We start from the raw sequence: 23,689 nt of genomic DNA, 5'->3' as shown, positions 1-23,689 counted from the left end.
AGGCTAGGGTAGTGATGGCAAACCTTTTTTGGCCAAAAGGATGTGTGTGCACATGCCCACACTCGTTCCCTCCCTCCACGCATGCGCCCACTCCCTGCGCTGCTCCCTATGCATGTGCAGAAAAACCCCTTACCCCTGCGCATAAGCACAGGTCTCATTGAAGTCTGGGATGGTGAAAACAATGGCCCAATGGACAAACAGGCAATGTCGTCTGGCGAGACCCAGGGGAAGAGCCTTCTCTGTGGTGGCCCTGACCCTCTGGAATCAACTCCCCCTGAAATTTCTTCATAGGAGGGATTCCCCAGCTCCTTCAAAGGGAGGTCTTCACGTAAAAATAAACATTGTTATTTTTACGAAAAAGGACGCCGCAGCGGCGCTGCAAGCAAAGGACGGTCCTTTCACGTAAAAATAAACATTTTTATTTTTACGTGAAGACCTCTCTTTGAAGGAGCTGGGGAATCCCTCCCAAGAAGAGATTCCGGGGGCGGAGCTTTGACGTCACCGGCAGGTTGCTAAGGACGCCAAGGTGATAACTTCCTGGATTCCATGGAATCCAGGAAGTGATCACCTTGGCGTCCTTAGCAACCTGCCTGTGACGTCAAAGCTCCACCCCCGGAATCTCTTCGTGGGAGAGATTCCCCGTTTGGGTTCGAGTTTGGGTTCGGTTCGGGTTTGGCCGAATTTTGCGTAAAGTTCGTCAGAACTTGCCGAACCAGAACACTGTTGGGTTCACCCATCAACTAGTTGTAGTGGTTGGTGAGGATGTTTTTTTCCTCTCTTTTGTTTCCTTCCTAGCTTTTTTATTATCTATTTTGAATGATGTATAAGTGTGGCTTATTTCTACAATATCTATTGATGGCTGATTTGTCTGAATGCCAAGCTTCCAGGAATTGCCTGATATTTTTGGTTTAATTTGACTTTGGATTTTGGCTTGATATTTCCTTGTTGGTAGAAATATTATTCTTGGGCGTATAAATGCGGTTTTGAGTGGATCACCATTTTTTCTCACAAGAATAATACTAGTTTCAGTATTTCCAGGAAAACTAAGAATGCAATTATCTGATAATGAAAGCTAGGGGGATAAACACTGTATCAACAGAAGATGTATTATGTTAAAATATGACTACTTTATCCCTGAAAGAATGAACAGGCTGCAAATTTATATTTACATGACAAATACATTCTCTTAATATTGATTCATAAGAAAAGTTTGACTCATCATGTTTCTAAGTCTTTTTTTTGATTCTCATTTAAATATTCATCACTACCAAATGCCATTGTATTTATATTTCGACTTATTCAATTCAGAAATGAAAACAGTCAATTGGTCAGGACTATTCTGATTTCTTATGACTAGTGTCAAATCATATATTATAATGTTGGCAGGAAGCATTTATTTGTTTTTAGTCTGATCCTTGTTTATATGTTAGATTGTAAACTCCTTATGTTACACTTTCTTCTTGAGTTCCAACATGTTTCATATCATAGCAAAACAAAGATGCTTATAATATTATAAATGTATTTATACAATAAGGAATTGTGTAAACATAGTCTTTTGTGGGTTTAAAGTGGCTTATATATTCTTATATATTGCAGGAGTTGCACAAGAATCCAATCTTTTATACCAACAAAAAAAGGCTTGCTCTATGTCAAGGACTGATAGGTAAGAAATATTTCAGGAGAGAATGTCATTTGTGTGAATATTTAGAATGTGTTAAGGTTGGCTTAGTCTATTAGATCCATTGGAAAATGGATCTACTAGACCCATTGGAAAATGGATCTACTAGATCCAATGGAAAATGGATCTACTAGATCCAATGGAAAAGGCCATTCTAATCTGGAATTGTCTGGCAAAAAATGGGGTGCTCCAAATTGAATTATGCAGCCTATATTTGGAATGATCAGAATTCTGCCTCTACCTATTTGGTATATGTGCATATATTTGTTATATGAGCTTAAATGGCTATATGTTTTTAGATGAAATTTTCAGGAAAGTTAACCTATGAAAAAGAATAAATTTTCATGGAAGGCTCTGACTTGAAATAAGGCAGATTAAAACCAACAGCTCGATTTAAATAAAAGACATTTTGCTAACCATTTGGGATTTCTCCAGCAATAACAACATACAAAAATCAAAATAAATACATAACCATAGATATAGGCGAATGGAGCAAAAATGCCATTTCTAAAGAAAATCTTTGTAACTTAATTGTGTGAGCTACCCAGAGTCACAAATATGAAATGGGCAGCTATACAAATTGAATAAACAAATAAAACTTCACTGCAAGTATAAAAGATCTGCTTTCTAACCTAAGTTTCAGTTACAAATTTATTACTGAAGATGAAATGAATTCTACATAATAGGGCACAAAGTTACATCTGGCCTCTATTAGTCAATTCCTGGTTAATTATAAAAGTAATACTTACCTGAATATGTACTGCCTTCTATTTAGTGTCTGAAATAAGGTGAACAAGCATTTTTTAGGTTAATTTCTATTTTTCTTAACTATTTTGGCACAGACAACTGCTGGTTTTTGGCTGCGGTGGAAGCTTTAACATTTAATGAAGACATTTTGTTTAATGTGGTACCTCAAAACCAGAGCTTTGAGAGAAAGAAATATGCTGGAATATTTCATTTCAAGGTGAGTATAATCCCTAGTACAGCTACCTGATGAAACATTCTAACCATTAAAAAATAAAAATAAAATAAACACACACACACACATATCAAAGGTGGATTCCTCTTGGTTTGAACTGGTTCGCCCGAACTGCTGACAATGTCACAATGATTTCATGGTACCAGTTCAGCAGAGCCGGTCTGTGGTCACTGCTACCTTTTTTAAAAAAAAATATTTTCAACATTTTTAATCAGATTTTTTTCTGTTCTTTTTTCTTGCACGTGTGCAGAAGCCACGTTTACAGCACTGCGCATGTAATGCCATCTTATTTTCAGCTCTATTTTTACATTTTTAAAAAAAAAATTCCATTGCATTATTGTTTTGGTTATTATCATATTACTGTTGCAAAAAGTTCACTTATACTTTCCCATGGGTTTGATCACCGATGAGCAGGATTAGATAATACCCTTTCTCAATCAATCTTTGAAATAGGAGCATGATCATTGTGTGTTCCCTTCCTTTTTTTTCCAGTTCTGGCATTTTGGAGAATGGGTTGACATCGTAGTAGATGATCGACTACCAGTAAATGAAAACGGTCAGCTTGTGTTTCTCTCTTCTGTTTATAAAAACCTATTCTGGGGAGCTCTTCTGGAAAAAGCTTATGCCAAGTATGTGACTTCCCTAGCAGTCTATCATAGACATTTTACAGTCTCCTTAAAATCTAATAATAGTCTAACATCTATTTTTTTAAAAAAATATCTGGCAAAACTCTCTTGGCAGGCTGTGTGGTTCTTATGAAGATCTACAGATTGGGCAAGTGTCGGAAGCTCTGGTAGATTTCACAGGAGGAGTTAATATGACGATAAAGTTGGCTGATGCACCCCCTGATCTTTGGGACATCTTGACTAGAGCAACCTACAGTAGCTCACTCATGGGGTGCCAGACTCAAGCAGGGGTAAGAGATTTCTTTCCTTTCTCTCACATTATTATTTAAACAAATTGTCCCCTTAGCTCCCTGTATGTTATTTATTGAAGTTTAGAATAGAATAGAATTCTTTATTGTCCAAGTGTGATTGCACACACAAGGAATTTGTCTTTGGTGCATATGCTCTCAGTGTACATAAAAGAAAATATACATTTGTCAAGAATTGTGAGGTATAGCACTTAATGATATCATAGAGTTCAAATAAGCAATCAGGATTATGTATATAAGTCATAAAAATACAAGAAAAAATTATATTCATACCGTCATAAGTGGGAGGAAATGGGTGATAGGAAGTCTGAGAAAAAACTAGTAGAAATAGTAGTGGCAATACTTAGTAAATAGTTTGACAGTGTTGAGGGAATTATTTGTTTAGCAGAGTGATGGTGTTCTTGTGTCTAGTTTTCTTGGTGTGCAGTGCTCTGTAGTGACGTTTTGAAACAGTTTATGTCCAGGATGCAAGGGGTCAGTAAATATTTTCACTGCCCTCTTTTTGACTCGTGCAAATGCCTTTAGTGCAAATACCCCTTTAAAAATAGTATATAAAAAAGAATAAAGTTAATGTGAATCACTTTGTGTGAACTTAATGTGATATAACTTAATGTGAATATTTTTTTTAAGCCTAAAACACTCACATCAATGAAAGACGTAAATTATTTGTCATTTAAGAGTATCTTTTTTATAGCCCCATCTGTCTGCATAGTACCCTCTAAGCTGAGTGGTGAGCAATCGCTCACTTAAAAATGATCATTAACTCAGAGTTTTTCAAACCTGCCCAAAAGCCGAGAGGGAAAGAGTGAGAGGGAAGGAGAGAGAGAGGAAGAGAGGAAGAGAGAGAAACAGATAGAAAAAAGAGAGGAAGGAAAAGAGAAAGAAAAAGAATGGTAGTAAGGAAGAGAGAAAGAAAATCAAAATCTAGTTTGAAACTAGCTCAACTATTTAAGTGGCATTTTGATATTGATAGAGTTGCCCTATTATGAGCTCACTGTTATAGACACACAGTACAGTATTTTATTTTGAAATTCTCTGAGGCAAAACAGGGTGGGTTTTTTGTTTGTTTGTTTGTTTGTTTATTTATTTAATATTTCTGTGCCGCCCAGTCCCGAAGGGACTGCCGCTCAGACACTATACTTTTCCGCCCCCCCCCCCAAAAAAAAAAAAATTAGAGGGAACACTGTCTGTCTGAGAAACATTCTGGAAGGAGTTACTGGTATATAAATTGTATTATATTCTATACAAATACGTAATTTATTTAAAAATGAAACCTGCTAATCAGATTTTGATGATTTCATGCATGGAGAGAAAATATATTGCTGCTATTCTCCTTTTAAAGATCAATTTATGCCACACCTCAGCATTTTTTTTATTTTTCTAAACTGAACATTTTTTTTTATCCAGCAGCTGAATCGTCCCCATAATTTCACAACAGTGTGCAGAAAATTCAGTGAGGAGTTTAGCTCAAACTGTTTACAAGCATTCATAATGAACCAACTACCAGTTGCTTTTTCTTAAAAGCAAACTCTATTGGTTCCATTAGGCATGAAGAAAATAGTTCATAGTACAGTGAAATATATTTATTTCATTTTTCCTATAGCCAACAAGGGTCCTAGCGAATGGCTTAGTGGCTGGCCATGCCTATGCTGTGACTGGCATTCGAAAGGTAAGTGCACACTTGCTTTGATAATTCCAAACATGGTTTATTTAATGGGTTGATATCAGGGTGAAATACTCCTGGTTCAAGTATGCCTGCTGGTTGTCAGAGAGTTGGTAGCAATTGCAGTGTGAGGCTTGGCAATTTAAAGAAAATTACTGTTTTGAACAATATGCAGGTTGTATTACATGAATGGTTATTTTATATGTGAAATTATCACTGAAATATTTCTGCACCTATATTGGTTCTCACTGACAGAAAGTTTCTCCTTAGTTTTAGGTTGCTTCTCTCTTTGTTTAGTTTCCACCCATTTCTTTTTGTTTTGCCTTCTGGTGCTTTGGAAGATACATTGCCCCCCTTCTTTCTGGCAGCCCCTTAAAGGCTTGTTGCCTATCACACTCTTGGGCAAACCATGTGAGCCATTTCCTCCTTTCAGTGGTCTGTGAAAATACATCTATATTATGTAGAAAATAAAGTTGAAAAAAGGTGAACAACATTTTTACAGAACTATAGATATGTTGAGACTGAGTGTGACAAGGAATAGCTGGGAGGGAAAGGGCCAGGCGAGGGACTTGTTGATGTGAGTGACATTGAGTTGGTCATGCCCACCCAGTCACGTGACCACAAAGCGACTCCCACCATCACACAATCATCACCCACAAAATAAGCCACGCCCACAAAACCGTCAGTAAACATTTTTAGAACCCATCCCTGGTTTACAGTCTATAATTCCAGTGTTGAATATTGAGGGGCAACTTCAGATCCTTCATCTCCCTCTCTCTCTATGGTTCGTTATCTTTGTATTTTAGACAGGGCACCCCTTCTAATATAGATTATCCTCTTTAAAGTCAGAATCATTGTCTTCTTCCCAGTTCTCTGGTACTTGTACATTCTTGGCTTCTTTTGGTAAATGGCAAACTGTTTACTGATGGATCAAAACCTGACAAATATATTATTGGGCTTATGGAACCTGGATGTTCTTACAAATATTTAGGCATCAACACGAGTGGGCTACTGCCCGGACAAGGGGAACGCAGTGGGGTAGTAAAAATGGAGCTCCACCCCAGAGCACCCAATTTGCACTGAAAGATGTTGAAAGAAAATGCAGGGCATCCCGCACAAGCCATGCCCACAGTGTGGTAGTAAAAATTTTAGTAGCCCTTCACTGGGCATCAAGTTATTCCATATTTATTAAGCCCATACTGGTATCTTGTATCTTGCTTAGAAAGTTATAGTTACCCAAAGCAATGGAAAGTTGAAGAATAATTCTTACTGTAGCAATCTGTTATTGTTTCCCAAAGGTGACATGCAAACATGGACCTGAAAATTTAGTAAGGCTAAGAAATCCCTGGGGAAAAGTTGAGTGGAAAGGAGATTGGAGTGACAGGTGAGTCCTTACAGCAAGACCAAGTGACACTTCAGATGGATGCAATCTCAATGCCATCTTGCATGCAGAGATTAACACAGACAAGGCCATCAGTTAGAACACCCCACTGAGCTGTTTTGAAAGATCAGACAACACTGGTGGAACTAAACTTGGGTGAACTTTAAACACAATACACCAAAGAGCATAAAAAACAAAAACATGGTGGTGCAGGTGTATGAAAAAGAAACTTTATAATGTTCCCTGGTTTTACCCAAGACAGATTAAAATTTCAGCACTGCAATTTCTTTACTAGGAATTCCAATAGCCCAAATTAATTGGAGACTTTTAAACATGTCTTGATCAAAAGTGACAATATCAGCAATTTCTATAAGCAGTTATGATGAGGCTGAGAAAATCTATAGGAAGTGGATCTTTTTCTGCTAAAGTTTTGATAAAGCTTTCCTTGATAGCACTAATTTTTAGTTGTGCTACTATTTACTTGTTGGTTTAAAGATAATCAATAATAGCAAAGCAATAAATTTATCTGTAGTTTAACAGAATGTGAATGCACGAATTATATTAAAATGAACTTGTATATTAAAAATAATATAAGTGAAGAATCCATAGAAAGTAAATTTATATAGTAAATCAGCTGACTTCTCCTTAAAACATTATTTAAGGCTTCTTTATATGCAAAAACATTTTGAGGATTAACTAGGATAAACAAAAGAGGGGAAACATTGAATTTAATAAGTATTTATGCATTTTTCACTTTAAAATTTAAATTTAGATTGCATTTTTAAATTTAAATTTAAATTGCACTGTTTAACATCCACTCATTCAACAACTGTATGAAGCACTGAATGTGTGATCATAGTTGTGGCTGTTGTGCAATCATATGATTGAGATTCAGGTGATCAATGATTGGCTCACAAATATGACATCACAGTGTCCCATAGTCATATGATCAATATTGGTGACCTTCTCTGCTGGCTTCTAACAAGCAAAGTCAATGAAGAAATTGGCAGGAGATCGCAAATGGCAATGACATTACCATGGGATATTGTAACCATGAAATATTTGCCTAACAAGAGCAACTGGGGCTGACAGAATTGATGTTGTAAATTGACATGGTTGTTTGACCTCATGCCTTATAACCACATTATTTAGTAATACAGTTGCTGGTCCCAATTACCATTGGTAAATAGGGACTTGTTAGAATGCTAAGTAATATTTGTAATATTCCTAAAGCAAACTTATACAGAGTAGATGTGGTAGTGGTAGTGGCAGATATCCAGTCAATAACCCAGACCAATACTATTTGAGTATAAACATTATTTACATGTATTCAATAGAGTAGTCAGTAAACAGTCCAAGTCATACACCAATCACATACAAACAGAGATTAGAACACACAGTTATCTACCCCAGTGTTTCCCAACCTTGGCAACTTGAAGATATTTGGACTTCAACTCCCAGAGTTCCCCAGCCAGCGGATGCTGGCTGGGGAATTCTGGGAGTTGAAGTCCAAATATCTTCAAGTTGCCAAGGTTGGGAAACACTGCTCTACATACAGCAATTCTATAATAATTCTTCCCCATGCATATATAATACCGTAAATATTACTTACATAAACAATATATAGACCAACATTTAGCATAAAGCAAGTCAATAGTATAGTATAGTCACACAGACAAACTAGCAGAGAGTCAGATCATGAAGGAGAGAGACACATCTGGCTCCCTCCATTGCAGCACTAGCCCTTAAAGCAACATTGTGCTACTTTGTCTAAACATACATTGCTGGGTAGTTCATATATTGACAAACCGGTTAAGTACATAACACTGACATGACTCCCAGTAACAAATCAACCAAATTTCAGGTATTATATGAAAATTCAATTTCTTCTGAATTTTGTAATGCAATTTTCCAAGTAAACATTATATATCAAGTTAATAAAAATGCCCTGTTAATTTAGGGTTGGAGAAATGAGAATAGGTAAATTTGGGGTGTCCAGAGAAAGCTGTAATTCATCAGAAGCTCTTTCTGAACTGAAAGAGTTGCCTGACCTTCACTGAACCTATAATTCTTAATGCATCAAAGCTGAGTGACAATCATCTTTTTTTTCCCATTTTACTTTAGCTCTGGAAAATGGGAACTACTCAGCCCCAAAGAGAAGATTTTGCTTCGGAGAAATTCTGATGATGGAGAATTCTGGTACTTTCATAAAATAATAAATGGTTGTGTCACAATCTATTCTTTTCCCAAGTTCATGCCCCTGAATAGAAGTGGTGGGGCTGAAGCATGGAAAGGTGAAAACGGAATGGGTATCAGACTGCAGGCCTGTTGTCGCGTCTCCCATGGGGTGCATATCACACACTTTCTTCAGTGGTGTGCTTCACTTGAATCACTTTCCAGTTGAACTGCTTCATCAAAGCTTTGCACCAGCCACAATAGGTTTATTCAACCCAGGGCACCCCTATGTTCTAGCAATCAGGAATAGTAAAATAAGTTATGTGCCAGGATGTGATTGAGTAGACTGACTGTTTTTTACATAATGGGATTTTAGCTTACTGTTCTAACTATTAGATTTCTATACATATTGTTTGTATTGCATGTTGTGAGCCGTTCCGGGTCCTCGGAGAGGGGCGACATACAAGTCTAATAAATAAAATAAAATAAAATAAAATAAAATAAAATAAAATAAAATAAAATAAAATAAAATAAAATAAAATAAAATAAAATAAAAATAATAAAATAATAAAATAATAAAATAAAATAATAAAATAAAATAAAGATATCAAATTTTAATATTCAATAGACAGCTGTAGAACTAGTGTGTAATTATCACATTAAAATATCAATCAGGTAACAAATTTTTTAAAAATCAGATATTTCGTGTATCAAATTTTGAGTATTCAGAATAAATACAGATTTGAATCTAAAGCCTATTATAAAATCAGACACATCTTATTCCAACCAAACCAATGATATTCTTCCAGGTAGTTTATGTTTGGTTTAAAAAAGGTTTGTCACGCTTTTCCATATACATTCATAGTAGTCATCTCATACACAATTACATGCATGCATTTAGCACAAGCATTTTATATGCATAATGGCTTCACAGATATGTGCAAATGCACACACACAAACACACACACACACACACACACACACGCGCACACACTCCATAACTACAGAGCCAGAATGTTTATTTATTCCACGTTTTCATATTATAGCATTTTTAAACCACTAGGTGGCAATATCAACACAGATTTTAATGTTATACTTTTTGCCAAATAACATTCCCCAGGTAATTTTTCTTTGTTCTTGCCGTTCCACTCTTACACTCATATTCACATTTTAGCACTAATAATATGTCAGGAACTTTACACAAATCTACATTTTCTTTTATCTTCTCCTTTGGTGATACCTATCTTCTTTATCAATGCTAACTAGACAAGGTGACAGGGTGATTTTTTAAAAAGTAGGTTGTTGGCCATGCCAGCATAATCAAAGCCCTGGTTTATCTATCTGGTCATAAAACAAGATGCTTTAAAAAAAATTCTTTAATCGCAGGATGTCAGTGGAAGACTTGAAAATCCATTTTGTGGATCTGATGATCTGTAAATTGACTCCTGATCTCATGACTCTGGAAGATGGGAAGAAGTGGATGTGCTCCATGCAGTTTGGCAAATGGATCAAAGGAAGTACAGCAGGTGGCAGATTGAAGAGCTTCAGAGGTGAGACTCCCTGGAGAGATGAGGTTTGAAGAATTCCCTTATAATAATGTATTTATTTTATTTATTTATTTTGTCCAATACACAATAGATATTGAAGAGGATAGACATGAAGTATTATATATAAAGAAAAGATATAAAAGTAGAGGAGAAGATATATGAAAGGAAGAAAAGATATATGATATATGAGATAAGGAGAGACAATTGGACAGGGGACGAAAGGCACACCAGTGCACTTATGTACACCCCTTACTGGCCTCTTAGGAACCTGGAGAGGTCAATCGTGGAGAGTCTGAGGGAGAAGTGTTGGGGGTTAGGGGTTGACACAATTGAGTCTGGTAATGAGTTCCACGCTTCGACAACTCGATTGCTAAAGTCATATTTTTTACAGTCAAGCTTGGAGCGATTAATATTAAGTTTGAATTTGTTGCGTGCTCTTGTGTTGTTGCGGTTGAAGCTGAAGTACTCATTGACAGGCAGGACGTTGCAGCATACGATTTTGTGGGCAATACTTAGATCATGTTTTAGGCATCGTAGTTCTAAGCTTTCTAGACCTAGGATTGTATTGTATTGATGTATGTGGAGCAACTTGAAGACAATCATATAGTATTGAATGATATGATAGAAACATAGAAACATAGAAACATAGAAGACTGACGGCAGAAAAAGACCTCTTGGTCCATCTAGTCTGCCCTTTTACTATTTCCTGTATTTTATCTTAGGATGGATATATGTTTATCCCAGGCATGTTTAAATTCAGTTACTGTGGATTTACCAACCACGTCTGCTGGAAGTTTGTTCCAAGGATCTACTACTCTTTCAGTAAAATAATATTTTCTCATGTTGCCTTTGATCTTTCCCCCAACTAACTTCAGATTGTGTCCCCTTGTTCTTGTGTTCACTTTCCTGTTAAAAACACTTCCCTCCTGAACCCTATTTAACCCTTTAACATATTTAAATGTTTCGATCATGTCCCCCCTTTTCCTTCTGTCTTCCAGACTATACAGATTGAGTTCATTCAGTCTTTCCTGATACGTTTTATACTTAAGACCTTCCACCATTCTTGTAGCCCGTCTTTGGACCCGTTCAATTTTGTCAATATCTTTTTGTAGGTGAGGTCTCCAGAACTGAACACAGTACTCCAAATGTGGTCTCACCAGCGCTCTATATAAGGGGATCACGATCTCCCTCTTCCTGCTTGTTATACCCCTAGCTATGCAGCCAAGCATCCTACTTGCCTTTCCTACCGCCCGACCACACTGTTCACCCATTTTGAGACTGTCAGAAATCACTACCCCTAAATCCTTCTCTTCTGAAGTTTTTGCTAACACAGAACTGCCAATGAAATACTCAGATTTAGGATTCCTTTTCCCCAAGTGCATTATTTTACATTTGGAAACATTAAACTGCAGTTTCCATTGCTTTGACCATTTATCTAGTAACGCTAAATCATTTACCATATTACAGACCCCTCCAGGAATATCAACCCTATTGCACACTTTAGAGTCATCGGCAAATAGGCAAACCTTCCCTACCAAACCTTCCCCTATGTCACTCACAAACATATTAAAAAGAATAGGACCCAGAACAGATCCTTGTGGCACACCGCTTGTAACCTGACTCTGCTCAGAATACTCGCCATTAACAATAACTCTCTGATGTCTATGCTTCAGCCAGCTTGAAATCCACTGAACTATCCAGGGATTAAGTCCAATCTTCACTAATTTATCTATCAGCTCTTTATGTGGAACCGTATCAAAGGCTTTGCTGAAGTCCAGATAGGCAATATCCACGGCACCACCTTGATCCAACACCTTTGTGACATAGTCAAAGAACTCAATGAGATTAGTCTGACACGATTTGCCTTCAGTAAAGCCATGCTGATTTGGGTCCAATAAGTTATTGTTTTTTAGATGCTGATTTATCCTCTTTTTGAGTAGAGTCTCCATCATTTTAACTACAACTGATGTCAAGCTAACTGGCCTGTAGTTACCAGCTTCATCTCTACTGCCCTTCTTGTGGATAGGCACAACACTGGCCATTCTCCAATCCTCAGGAACATCTCCTGTTAACAGGGATTTGTTAAACAAATCAGTCAGGGGGGTAGCAATGACAGATCTGAGTTCTTTAAGAACTCTGGGGTGGATGCCATCTGGACCCATTGCCTTATTTATCTTTAATCTTTCAAGTTCTTCTAAGACATCGGCTTCTAAGATCACTGGAGCTGAATCCGTACAGCTGGAAGCAATGCTATATCCCTCTATAGTATTATTATTATTTTGTAAGGTGTCTTTTGAGAAAACTGAACAGAAGTAGCTATTGAAATGGTCAGCGATCTCCTTATTCCCATCAATGTATGTATTATTCCCGGTACTAAGCTTTGTGATGCTGCAGTTTTTCTTCTTCCTATCACTAATATATCTGAAGAAGGTTTTATCCCCCTTCTTTACAGATTTTGCTATTTCTTCCTCTTTTGAGGCTTTAGCAGCATATATTATCTGTTTCGCCTCCTTCTGTCTCATTTTATACACCTCTCTATCAGCTATACTTCCAGACTCTTTATACCTCCTATAGGCAGCCTTTTTTTCATTGACTATAGCCCTTACATCATTGCTAAACCATAGCGGTTTCTTCTTCCTTTTACCTTTAGTTACTTGCTTTACATAAAGTCTTGTGGCTTTTAAGATGGCCTTTTTTAATACAGTCCACTGGGTGCTTGCTCCTGCCATTTTATCCCTCCCCTTTAATTCATTATTTAAATATTCCCCCATTGCATTAAAATTTGTTTTTCTGAAATCCAATACTTTGGTTGCAGTATAGGATTGCTCACCATCAGTTTTTACATCAAACCACAAACATAGATGGTCACTGCAACCTAAATTTTCTCCCACCTTGACCTCTGAAACCCGATTCCCATTGGTAAAAACTAAATCTAGAATATTCTCCCCTCTAGTTGGTGTCTTAACTAGCTGTGCCATAGCTGCTCCTGTAAAGGCCTCTACTATATTCTTACTTTTGCATGTAAGGGCACTAGGGATATTCCAGTCAACATCAGGCATGTTGAAATCACCCATAACCACAATATCTCCCTTTACTGCCATTAGGGTAATCTCATCCACCATCTTGTTGTCATGTTCCTCAGATTGCCCTGGAGGCCTATAGATCACCCCAATTCTAATGACAGAACCGTCTTTATTTTGCATGCAAATCCAGAGGGTCTCCAGATCTTTACATGTATTTTGAATTAGTATTGTTTTTAGACTTTCTTTAACATAAATGGCTACTCCACCTCCCCTTCTCTCTATTCTATCCTTCCTATACAGTGTATATCCTGGTATGGATATTTCCCATGATACCAAAATTGCTCAGTTAATTCCAGCTGAAGAATTCTTCTTAAACTGTTTCTGTTGAATAATGATGTGTTTCAGCATGCACATCAGATTATGTGTGAAATTGGGGGGGGGAGTTATTTCCCCCACCCACTTTGCAGAGTTGGTGGGTAGTTTCCCCACAAGCAGGAACTGATAAGAATATAAGTTGCCTTCAGTTTTCAGCAGATGTATTGCAGGTGGTCCATGCTTAACAATGGTAATAGGGACCTGAATGCCCATTGCTAAGTGATGCAGTCATAAAGAATGGTATTGTGTGACTGCATTTGCTCAGCAATGACAATCCTGCAGTGATTGTTAAACGAGGATTGTAGGATTTCGCTAAGCAAGTGACCTTTTGACTTCCTGCCAGCTTCCCTATTTTACTTTGCTTGTGGGAAGCAGGCAGAGAAGTTCATACGTGGCCATCACATGACCTCAGGGACACTGCAACTTTGAGGATGAGATTTAAGTCCTTCTCATTCAGAGTCTTCAATTCAGTAATGGGATGTTGCCCCCAGGAGGGGACACACAGTGGGGGTAGTAAGTTTATGCACTATTTATTTATTGAATACTTAATAGTTTTTTTTTATTGTCCTTCTTTCTCTAGTACCTTAGTATGATCTTCATTACTTTTAAAATAGGAAATAATAATTAAATAATTAAATAGCATGTTTTTATCCATAAATGCTTTAATCATTTTAATCATTATCTAGAACTGAACTTTTATAGCAATTAAAGCAAATTGAGCTACTTGCCTAATCTGTTATCATACTGAACCTTGGGGGTTCAGTACAAAACCTTAAAATATTATTGTGCTCCTCAACAAATAATGCCGTCTATCATTTGTCCTTTTTGTGGTTATTCAAATAATGTAACTTATTCAACTGAAAAAGAGTCCAAGCAACTTGCAGCTTCTTTTATTCATGATTTGGCCACGTTCATTAGGGCTATTAGAACCACCCGTGAGTTATCAAGGACATGCACAAAGGAAACATGGGATTCCAGCAGATATCCAGGAGATATGAATAATTATTCAATCATACAAAAACAGATACATTAAAATTCAATTATATACATACATATATACATCAAGCTATCATTGAATAACACAGAGCTTGCTACATCAGTCACAGAATCAGCAGAAAGAACAGAGAGAGCACAGAGAGAGAGAATCATGCTTTCTGGCTCCCTCTTGTGGCACTTTGCAACACTACCTCCCTGCTGTTCTGTTTCGGGTCTATGTGACCCGAAGCCAAGTTTGAGTCCCTGTAAAAAATTTTCCCTGCATATCTGAAACTTGAAATTTCATGACTGTTCATCATTTCAGGGGTTCTCTCTATGAGAATTTTTTTTGGGGGGTGGGGGGCTTAGTTTTTGCTGGGCAAAAAAAGTTACAAATCTTCTGTTCCCGGGTCACCCTGACCCGGACCGAAAACTCTTCATGTTTGGTCTTTTTGAAAGCTTTTTTCACTTGGAAAGTAGTCTGAACATTTCTGCACACAATGATATGAAAATTGAAATGAAAAAAGTAAATCTTATTGGTTTATTTTGTGGATATAATGCATGCCCCCCCGTTTTTGTGAATTTTTTTCAATTTATGGATAGTTTTGCTTGCAAAATCCATTCTATTTTACTAAAGTTGGTGTGGGATTGGTAGCTTGAACATTTCTGAATATAAGAAAAATATAAAGGAACTGAGAAAAATGATTCTTATCGGTTTTTTAAAATCAGAAATAAGCCCCCCCCCCTCGGCTGATTGCAACCATTTTCACTTTTTATTTTTTTATGCTCCAAATCCGAAATATTCTTTAAAATCTTAGGCATTCATTTACTCAATTGAATGCCTAAAAAGCCCCTCCCCCCATCCTTTCTGAATTTCGTGTCAATTTCTATTTTTTAAGGCTACAAATCCCCAAGGAATTTCCCCCCAAAAGGTTTGATATACTAAATTGAACATTTATGAATATAAGAAAAATATAAATGAACTGGGAAAAATGGTTCTTATTGGTTTATTTTTGCCACAAAAGGGCCACCCCCCCTCGGCCTTGCTGTGTGCCATTATTGTCACTTTTTATACATATTTGGCTAGAAATATTTGGAATATCCTTTTGAAAATCAACCACATTGTAGCCAGAGAACTAATTTTATGAAAGAAATCCATTTTACTAAAAAAAAGTATGTAAGTTTTAAATTAACAGCATAATTTTTATATAAATTGAAATAATTGAACACGGGGGGAGGCATACTTTTATGTGCAAAATAAACCAATATGCATCAATTTTTCCAGTTCAATTTCCATATCATTATGTTCAGAAATGTTCAAACTACAAATCCCACACCAACTTTAGCAAAATAGAATGCATTCTGCTAGCAAAACTATCCATAAAGTGAAGACTATTTCACAGAAATGGGGGGGATGCATTATATCAGCAAAATAAACCAATAAGATTTACTTTTCTCATTTCAATTTTCATATCATTGTGTGCAGAAATGTTCAAGCTACCAATCCTACACCAACTTTAGTAAAATAGAATGGATTTTGCAAGCAAAACTATCCATAAATTGAAAAAACTTTCACAAAAATGGGGGGGGGGAGGCACATTTATGTGCAAAATAAACCAATAAGGATTAATTTTTTCAGTTCAATTTTCATTGCATTGTGTGCAGAAATGTTCAAACTTGTTTCCAGGTGAAGAAAGCTTTAAAAAAGACCAAATATAAGTACCTAAAATGATCAGTTTGCAGTCCGGGTCAAATAGACCCGGGAACATAAGATTAGGGAGTTTTTTCGAACAGAACAGCAGGGTTAAAGCTATAGTACTTCAATGCAAACAAACATTCATTGTTAGCTTGTTTATATATTGCTAACCTACCTGTTTCGACATAGTACTAATAAAGGCGAAGGCGAGTTGCTGTCCAAAATATTTTGGGAGAACCAGATGGATAACATTTTCTATTATGGAAGTACAGTATATAACTGCTAAGGAAGACATTTAGTTCTTTTAATGTATACAGTCTTTACCTTGGAAAATATTTTTCTTGCTTACTTATTTTAAACCAGGGCAGCTAGATCAATAAAACAATTTATAGTCTATGTGACATTTTTCTTAACGTTAGCTCTATTCCATTTTTTGTGGATCTTTGTTGTGGGGGTTAGTAGTCTCTTCATATAAATTTCACAATGACATTCTGGGGACTGAGGCCTGTATTTTTGCTTTTCCTCCCTCAGGCTCTTTTTGGATGAATCCCCAATACTTGTTGACAGTTTTGCAAAGTAATGGAAGCAGAAGATATTCATATTCCTGCAGGGTATTGGTGTCTCTGATCCAAAGACGTAGCGGCAAACACCGGAATCGGGTCCCTCATTTTCACATAGGCTTTTTACTCTATAAGGTAAAGAGAATTGCGCTTAAATGGGGGTTTGAATTGCTCAAGGTGAAGAGAAAGAAGTTCCTAGGCCTTGCCAAGCAAATACTATAAACATCAGCTTCTTTCATTTTTTTAAAAAAATCTTTATTAATTATTTACATGAAGAAAAATACACAGATACCATAAAACAAAGACAAACAAAGATATAAACAGAAACAAAACACAACTTATACAGACATATAGATATCATCATTCATAATTAGTTATATATCACTCAACAATTTACACATTTGCCAACTTACATGTTGACATTATTGCTACAGCTTTTTTATTTCATCAACCTACTAGTTTTACATTGCTGTTATATCTTGTTACCTAAATCTTAATCTTTATTAATTTCAATCATATTACCTAAATCATAAATTGTCCAGAGTTAATTGCTAGACAACAATTTTATTTTGTACATCTAAATGAAAGGAATAACAAGATTGCTTACATTTTTTTCCTTGTATAGTTTTAAATTGTGAGAGATTTGGTTGTGTTATAGATATTTAAGCTTTTAATTTTTATTTATTTATTAATCCAATCGTACCACCTGCACCAGGTTTGGTAGAAATCAGCATTGTCTCTTTCTTGTATTTCCAATGTCAACTTCTTTTCCAATATAGCATTGGGACAGTGATTTTAACCAACAGTTCTGGTTCCATCAAATAGGAACTGAATATTTAGCCATTTTTTCCCCTTTCGTTGAACTTTTTACTCTTTTCCTCTCTAGTTTGTATTTAGGTTGTGGTTAGAACTTGTAATAACATATTAAAATATATTAAAAATATTTAGCCACATAGAGATTGTTATTAAATTAAGATAGAGAGATTATAATCTACATGCAGAAAAAAGAAGAAGGTCCATGATTACAAGAATATCATGTCAAGGAAATGTAGATAAGATCCGACACCCAAGGTTTGCATAGCAATCAAAACCTTTCCTGATTTGATAATTCCCTAGGAAACACACCAACATTTTCTACTATATTTAGCACAATTTCTTGTACACTTCCCCAGCCTGGCGACATAGGTGGGTTTTTAGGAGCTTGCGAAAGTCAAGGAGGGTGAGGGCAGTTCTAATCTCCGTGGGGAGTTGATTCCAGAGGGCCGGAGTTGCCACAGAGAAGGCTCTTCCCCTTGGTCCCGCCAGACGGCATTGCTTAGTCGACGGGACCCACTTGTGAATGTAGGCCTAAACAACCCTCCCTGCAAAATATTAATCAACAATGGTGGTGGATCTGATTGATGAGTTTAGTGCTTTCATGTTCTGATTAGGTCTACCACTTAACAATTCTCACTTTTAAAAGTCTTGGTCTTTACTTGCTGACACATGTCCTTTTTCTTCCTTCTAGGTGGACCAGGAGGTATGTAGAACCTTTCCATATTTTGTGTGTGTGTATGTGTGGGGGGGTACACTTTGGTACCACAGTTCTTAGACATCATCTTCCCTTACTTTCCTACCAAATTAAGGTTAAGCAAAAAATGTACAACTAACCTCAATGAGTGCAGCAAAACTGACTTTCTGCTGTATTAATTTGCTCTCTGAATATGATTTTCATTTATCCAGAGTCTGAATGCTGGAGACCTGATGTTGAAGGTAGACAGTCTGAAGTGCAATAGACTTAAATTAGCAATGAAGGACATGTCTCAATGATTGCAATGGATTTATTTTAAGTATCATACGTCATAAAATGCACACTTCTTTATGTGAAAATGTTGGAATATATTGTTTCAAGAGGTGAAATATTCAGACTGATAATTTTTGCTAGAAATTATTATTGAAATTGTTCACATTTCTTTTTGCTTTCCCAGATCTGAACACTGTCCAATGTGACTGTTTAGATATGGCATTCAAGTTTATAGTATTCAGTATTCCTTGTTCTTATTTTAGATAAGCTTCTTAAGGAAATTAGAAAAAAAAAAGACTGTTAATGCCAAAGTGATTAAATATATTTCAAGATAATGCACTTTTATGGCTTAATTAAGGATTAATGGTTCCTGGGATATGCCCGGAAGCAGTAGACCAGGTTGAGTGAGAAATGGTTTTATTACATTTTCCCCTTCCCCCTCCTTTCTTTTCTAGCTCTAATAATTATGCAGTCCTGGCAGATGTATTTTGGGATGAGAAAGAGCTGTATTCATGAGATTAGATGCCATTGTTCAACTAGAACAGCTTTTCTAAACATGATCATTCTCTAACATTTGATTTCTACCCCTCTGGATTCTTAGTGAAGTCGCTGTAGTTTGGTGACTTCTGGGATAGTAGAAATCATTTATGTGAGATGATGTAGGATTGACTATCAACAGTAAGGGAATCGGTAATAATGAAAAATGATGCAAATCAGCACTTAGTAGGACAGCAATGAAGCCATGGAAAACATACAATGACAAGTTCACTTACTATAAAGAACCAAATTGTCCAGAGGATAGTTTCTCTATGGTACTTTCTGGATTTAAGGAAAATTGGATTTTGAAGACGCAAATGGAAGGAACAATGACACTTTCAAAGTTTTGCGTTAGAGGAGACTCTTGGGAATACTACGGGTAACAATAAAAATCAACCAATGGGTTCTAGAGCAAGACAGAGTCCTTACTCAAGACATTAATGACAAGGCTCAAACAATCAAACTTGACTGTAAAAAATATGACTTTAACAATCGAGTTGTCGAAGCGTGGAACTCATTACCAGACTCAATAGTGTCAACCCCTAACCCCCAACATTTCTCCCTTAGACTATCCACAATTGACCTCTCCAGGTTCCTAAGAGGTCAGTAAGGGGCGTACATAAGTGCACCAGTGTGCCTTTCATCCCTTGTCCAATTGTCTTTCCTTTATCTCAAATATCATATATATTTTCTTCCTCCCATATATCTTCTCCTCTATTTTATATTTTTCTTTATATATATTACCTCATGTCTATTCTCTTCTATGTATTGTGTATTGGACAAAATAAATAAATAAAATAAAATATTGGGCATACATTGTGCCCAGATTTTCAGCTTCCTAAAAGCCATAATGGTAGGAAAATTGAAAGATAAGAGAACAACTTGCAGTATGTTGGACAGACTTTTAAAATAAAATCCAGTTTAGCACATGCAGCATCCCTTAAACGAGCTTGCATTTAATGAACGACAAAACTCAAATCCCAAAGAAATTGTGCAACTTGTCAAAAGCACTCAACTTTTATTCAGATTTGAGAGCAGTACACAAATTCAAATTCTGGCAACCCTCCAAATGTTCTGAAATTTTACTTCAGATTTAATGAGAATATTCTGTTCCTGAGTGAACCCATCAGGCTTTTGTGCTTTAAAAGCTAAACTCTATGTGTTGCTTTGCTGTGAAACCTGTCAGGCTGTCATTGCTTCCCATAGGGAGCTCTTAAGGCTATAGGGGATGGCTAGCTATATTATCCGGCTAGAGCAGGGAACCAAATCTATTTGTCTTTCATGTGGTGCTTCGGACCAATTGGGAGACAGCACTTTGCCATTTAAGCTCATTGAAGCTTGGAGCTGTGAGACCGCTAAGAGGTAATTTCAGACATGTATTGAACATCAAGATTAATATAGTGAAGTACAAAACCAAGAGCAGTTTTAAAATTGGAAATACAATGAATCACAGCATTGACCAAAGCATAAATGCTTTGCATTTAATATATGATGCATTCTAAGGGACAACCCCACCCTCTTAGCGGATGATAAACGGCTCCATTAGCAAGAGAGAAATACAGCGAGAGTGTGGGAGAGGGCAAGAGTTGCTCTGCAAATGCTCTTGTGGTAACAAAGTCCATCGGAGAGTAAAATGTCAGAGCCATTGTGAGGTATGGCTGGCTCCACGAGGCCCCATTTTTCTTAGCCAATGTAATTATTGATGGCCTTTCTTTGCTGAGTATTCTCTTTAGTTGTTGGTGATAGAAATGCCTAATCAAAGGGCAAGTTTTTCTTCATTGTTATACGCAGTGCTCAAACTATATCTACAGTTGTAATTCTAATCGAGCGCTGGTGAGACCACATTTGGAATACTGTGTTCAGTTCTGGAGACCTCACCTACAAAAAGATATTGACAAAATTGAACGGGTCAAAAGACGGGCTACAAGAATGGTGGAAGGTCTTAAGCATAAAACGTATCAGGAAAGACTTAATGAACTCAATCTGTATAGTCTGGAGGACAGAAGGAAAAGGGGAGACATGATCGAAACATTTAAATATGTTAAAGGGTTAAATAAGGTCCAGGAGGGAAGTTTTTTTAATAGGAAAGTGAACACAAGAACAAGGGGACACAATCTGAAGTTAGTTGGGGGAAAGATCAAAAGCAACGTGAGAAAATATTATTTTACTGAAAGAGTAGTAGATCCTTGGAACAAACTTCCAGCAGACGTAGTTGGTAAATCCACAGTAACTGAATTTAAACATGCCTGGGATAAACATATATCCGTTGTAAGATAAAATACAGGAAATATTATAAGGGCAGTCTAGATGGACCATGAGGTCTTTTTCTGCCGTCAGTCTTCTATGTTTCTATGTTTCTATGTAATCGTGCTTACACAGAAGTAAGTCTGGTTTTAAATTTAAGGGAGCTTTTATGGAACAAGAACGCTGTGAAGAATATAGACTTGATATTTTTGGGTTTCATACAAAAATGGATCTAAACACAAATTGAAAATATTTGGATTGGCCTATTGTTGCACGCTTTTAGTCCTTGTGTTAACTTGCGCCTGGTTCTCGTAGAGCGCCATGAACAAGTCCTTGCTGTTTTGTTGGCAGGACTAGAACTCACAGTCTCTGTTTCTAGTTTGATGCCTTAATCACTACACCAAACTGTCTCTTGCATGATCCTGACCATAATGGACATACTGGTAGTATTGAATAATTGACATATTTTTTTCTGGTGCTCCAATTGCAGTCAGGCATGGTGCATGATGTGCGATCAAGCAGAATATGCAAACTAGATGTGATACATAAATACAGCAACTTCAGCAATGATGCAGTTAGGTTCACTTTGTGAACAACTTACTCATACTATGCATTGGCTGCCATTTGGCTTCTAGATGCAATTCAGTATTCCAGTTGTCCCCTTTAAAGACCTATAAAACTCCAGACCTGATCTGATCTGGTCTTCTCTTGTATTTATCTGCCTGTCCAGCCAGTTCAAATAGATTCAACTTTTTCCAAGTCCTGCCCCTACAAGGTCTTGAAGAGTCTCTTGGACACTGTTCTGTGCTGATTATTCAGAGGGCTTAAAACTGTACCCAAAGAAAGCATAGGGCAAGAGGGAAGGAAGTGAAATTCAGGAAAGACTAAGAAGTAAAATGACTTACGTATATTTAGGAGTATAAGATGCACCTTTTCCCCCTTAAAAAGAGTGAAATTTTGGGTGCGTCTTATACACCGAAGGTAGCCCCCCCCCCCCCCCGAGTCTCTCAAATTGAAGTTTCAGAGGCTGAAAACAGCCTGTGAATCCTCCATTTCAGAGGCTGTTTCTCTGCCTCTGAAACTTCCATTTGAGACACTGGGCGGGGCTACAATGGAGGTTTCACAGGCTGGAAAAAGACCTCTGAAGTGGAGACTTCACAGGCTGAAAAAGCAAGGCACAGAGCTCACAACCAACAAACCTGTTGCTAAAGTTCACCTCTGGGAACAGCTAGTTCAGGGTATTCAGGAGGTATCCACCTCCCAACTAGCTTTTTTCTTATTTTCCTCCCCCCAAAAAGTAAGATGAGTCTTATACTCTGGTGCATCTTATAGTCCAAAAATATGGTAAATATTTGGCCATGAAGGTTTAATTTCTATTATAACGTACCATATGCATTTAATTAATTTATTTATTGGACTTATATGCCGCCCCTCTCCGTTGGGCATAATATTTTAGAATATTATTGATGTGGAGGCTAGATTGACTAAGATTCTAGTCATAGGAAATAAAAAGTGTCAGGAGAAGGAAGGAACCCTGCCCATTCCCAGTAAAAATCTGCCACCCCTGCAATTAATATTAATGTTTTAAACATTCCAGAATGGTTTATAGTGTTGCATTTCATCTAGAAATATCCAGAAACAATCTCCAGCATCTGTTTTTAATACAGGAACAGGATGGTATGAATATTATTGTTAGCAAAAACTTCAGAAGAGAAGGATTTAGGGGTAGTGATTTCTGATAGTCTCAAAATGGGTGAGCAGTGTGGTCGGGCAGTAGGAAAAGCAAGAAGGATGCTTGGCTGCATAGCTAGAGGTATAACAAGCAGGAAGAGGGAGATTGTGATCCCCTTATATAGAGCGCTGGTGAGACCACATTTGGAGTACTGTGTTCAGTTCTGGGGACCTCACCTACAAAGAGATATTGACAAAATTGAACGGGTCCAAAGACGGGCTACAAGAATGGTGGAAGGTCTTAAGTATAAATCGTATCAGGAAAGACTTAATGAACTCAATCTGTATAGTCTGGAGGACAGAAGGAAAAGGGGGGACATGATCGAAACATTTAAATATGTTAAAGGGTTAATTAAGGTTCAGGAGGGAAGTGTTTTTAATAGGAAAGTGAACACAAGAACAAGGGGA

At 36.9% G+C, this 23,689-nt stretch overlaps 1 protein-coding gene across 1 annotated transcript in view; it reads left to right on the top strand.

The window, feature by feature from the left end:
- Positions 1–23,689, top strand: part of LOC139153650 (calpain-14-like) — a 61,060-nt gene that overhangs the window by 8,344 nt on the left and 29,027 nt on the right. The window contains exons 2-11 of the mRNA XM_070727909.1: positions 1,597–1,663; positions 2,521–2,642; positions 3,150–3,286; positions 3,399–3,573; positions 5,195–5,260; positions 6,553–6,638; positions 8,760–8,834; positions 10,197–10,360; positions 16,958–17,121; positions 18,187–18,195. Coding sequence (XP_070584010.1) covers positions 1,597–1,663; positions 2,521–2,642; positions 3,150–3,286; positions 3,399–3,573; positions 5,195–5,260; positions 6,553–6,638; positions 8,760–8,834; positions 10,197–10,360; positions 16,958–17,121; positions 18,187–18,195 — 1,065 coding nt within the window. The remainder of the gene's footprint in view (positions 1–1,596; positions 1,664–2,520; positions 2,643–3,149; positions 3,287–3,398; positions 3,574–5,194; positions 5,261–6,552; positions 6,639–8,759; positions 8,835–10,196; positions 10,361–16,957; positions 17,122–18,186; positions 18,196–23,689) is intronic.

Source organism: Erythrolamprus reginae, chromosome 1 (genome assembly GCF_031021105.1).
Source record: "Erythrolamprus reginae isolate rEryReg1 chromosome 1, rEryReg1.hap1, whole genome shotgun sequence".
NCBI classification, from domain to species: Eukaryota; Metazoa; Chordata; class Lepidosauria; order Squamata; family Dipsadidae; genus Erythrolamprus; species Erythrolamprus reginae.
This window is presented reverse-complemented; position numbering and strand designations above follow the sequence as displayed.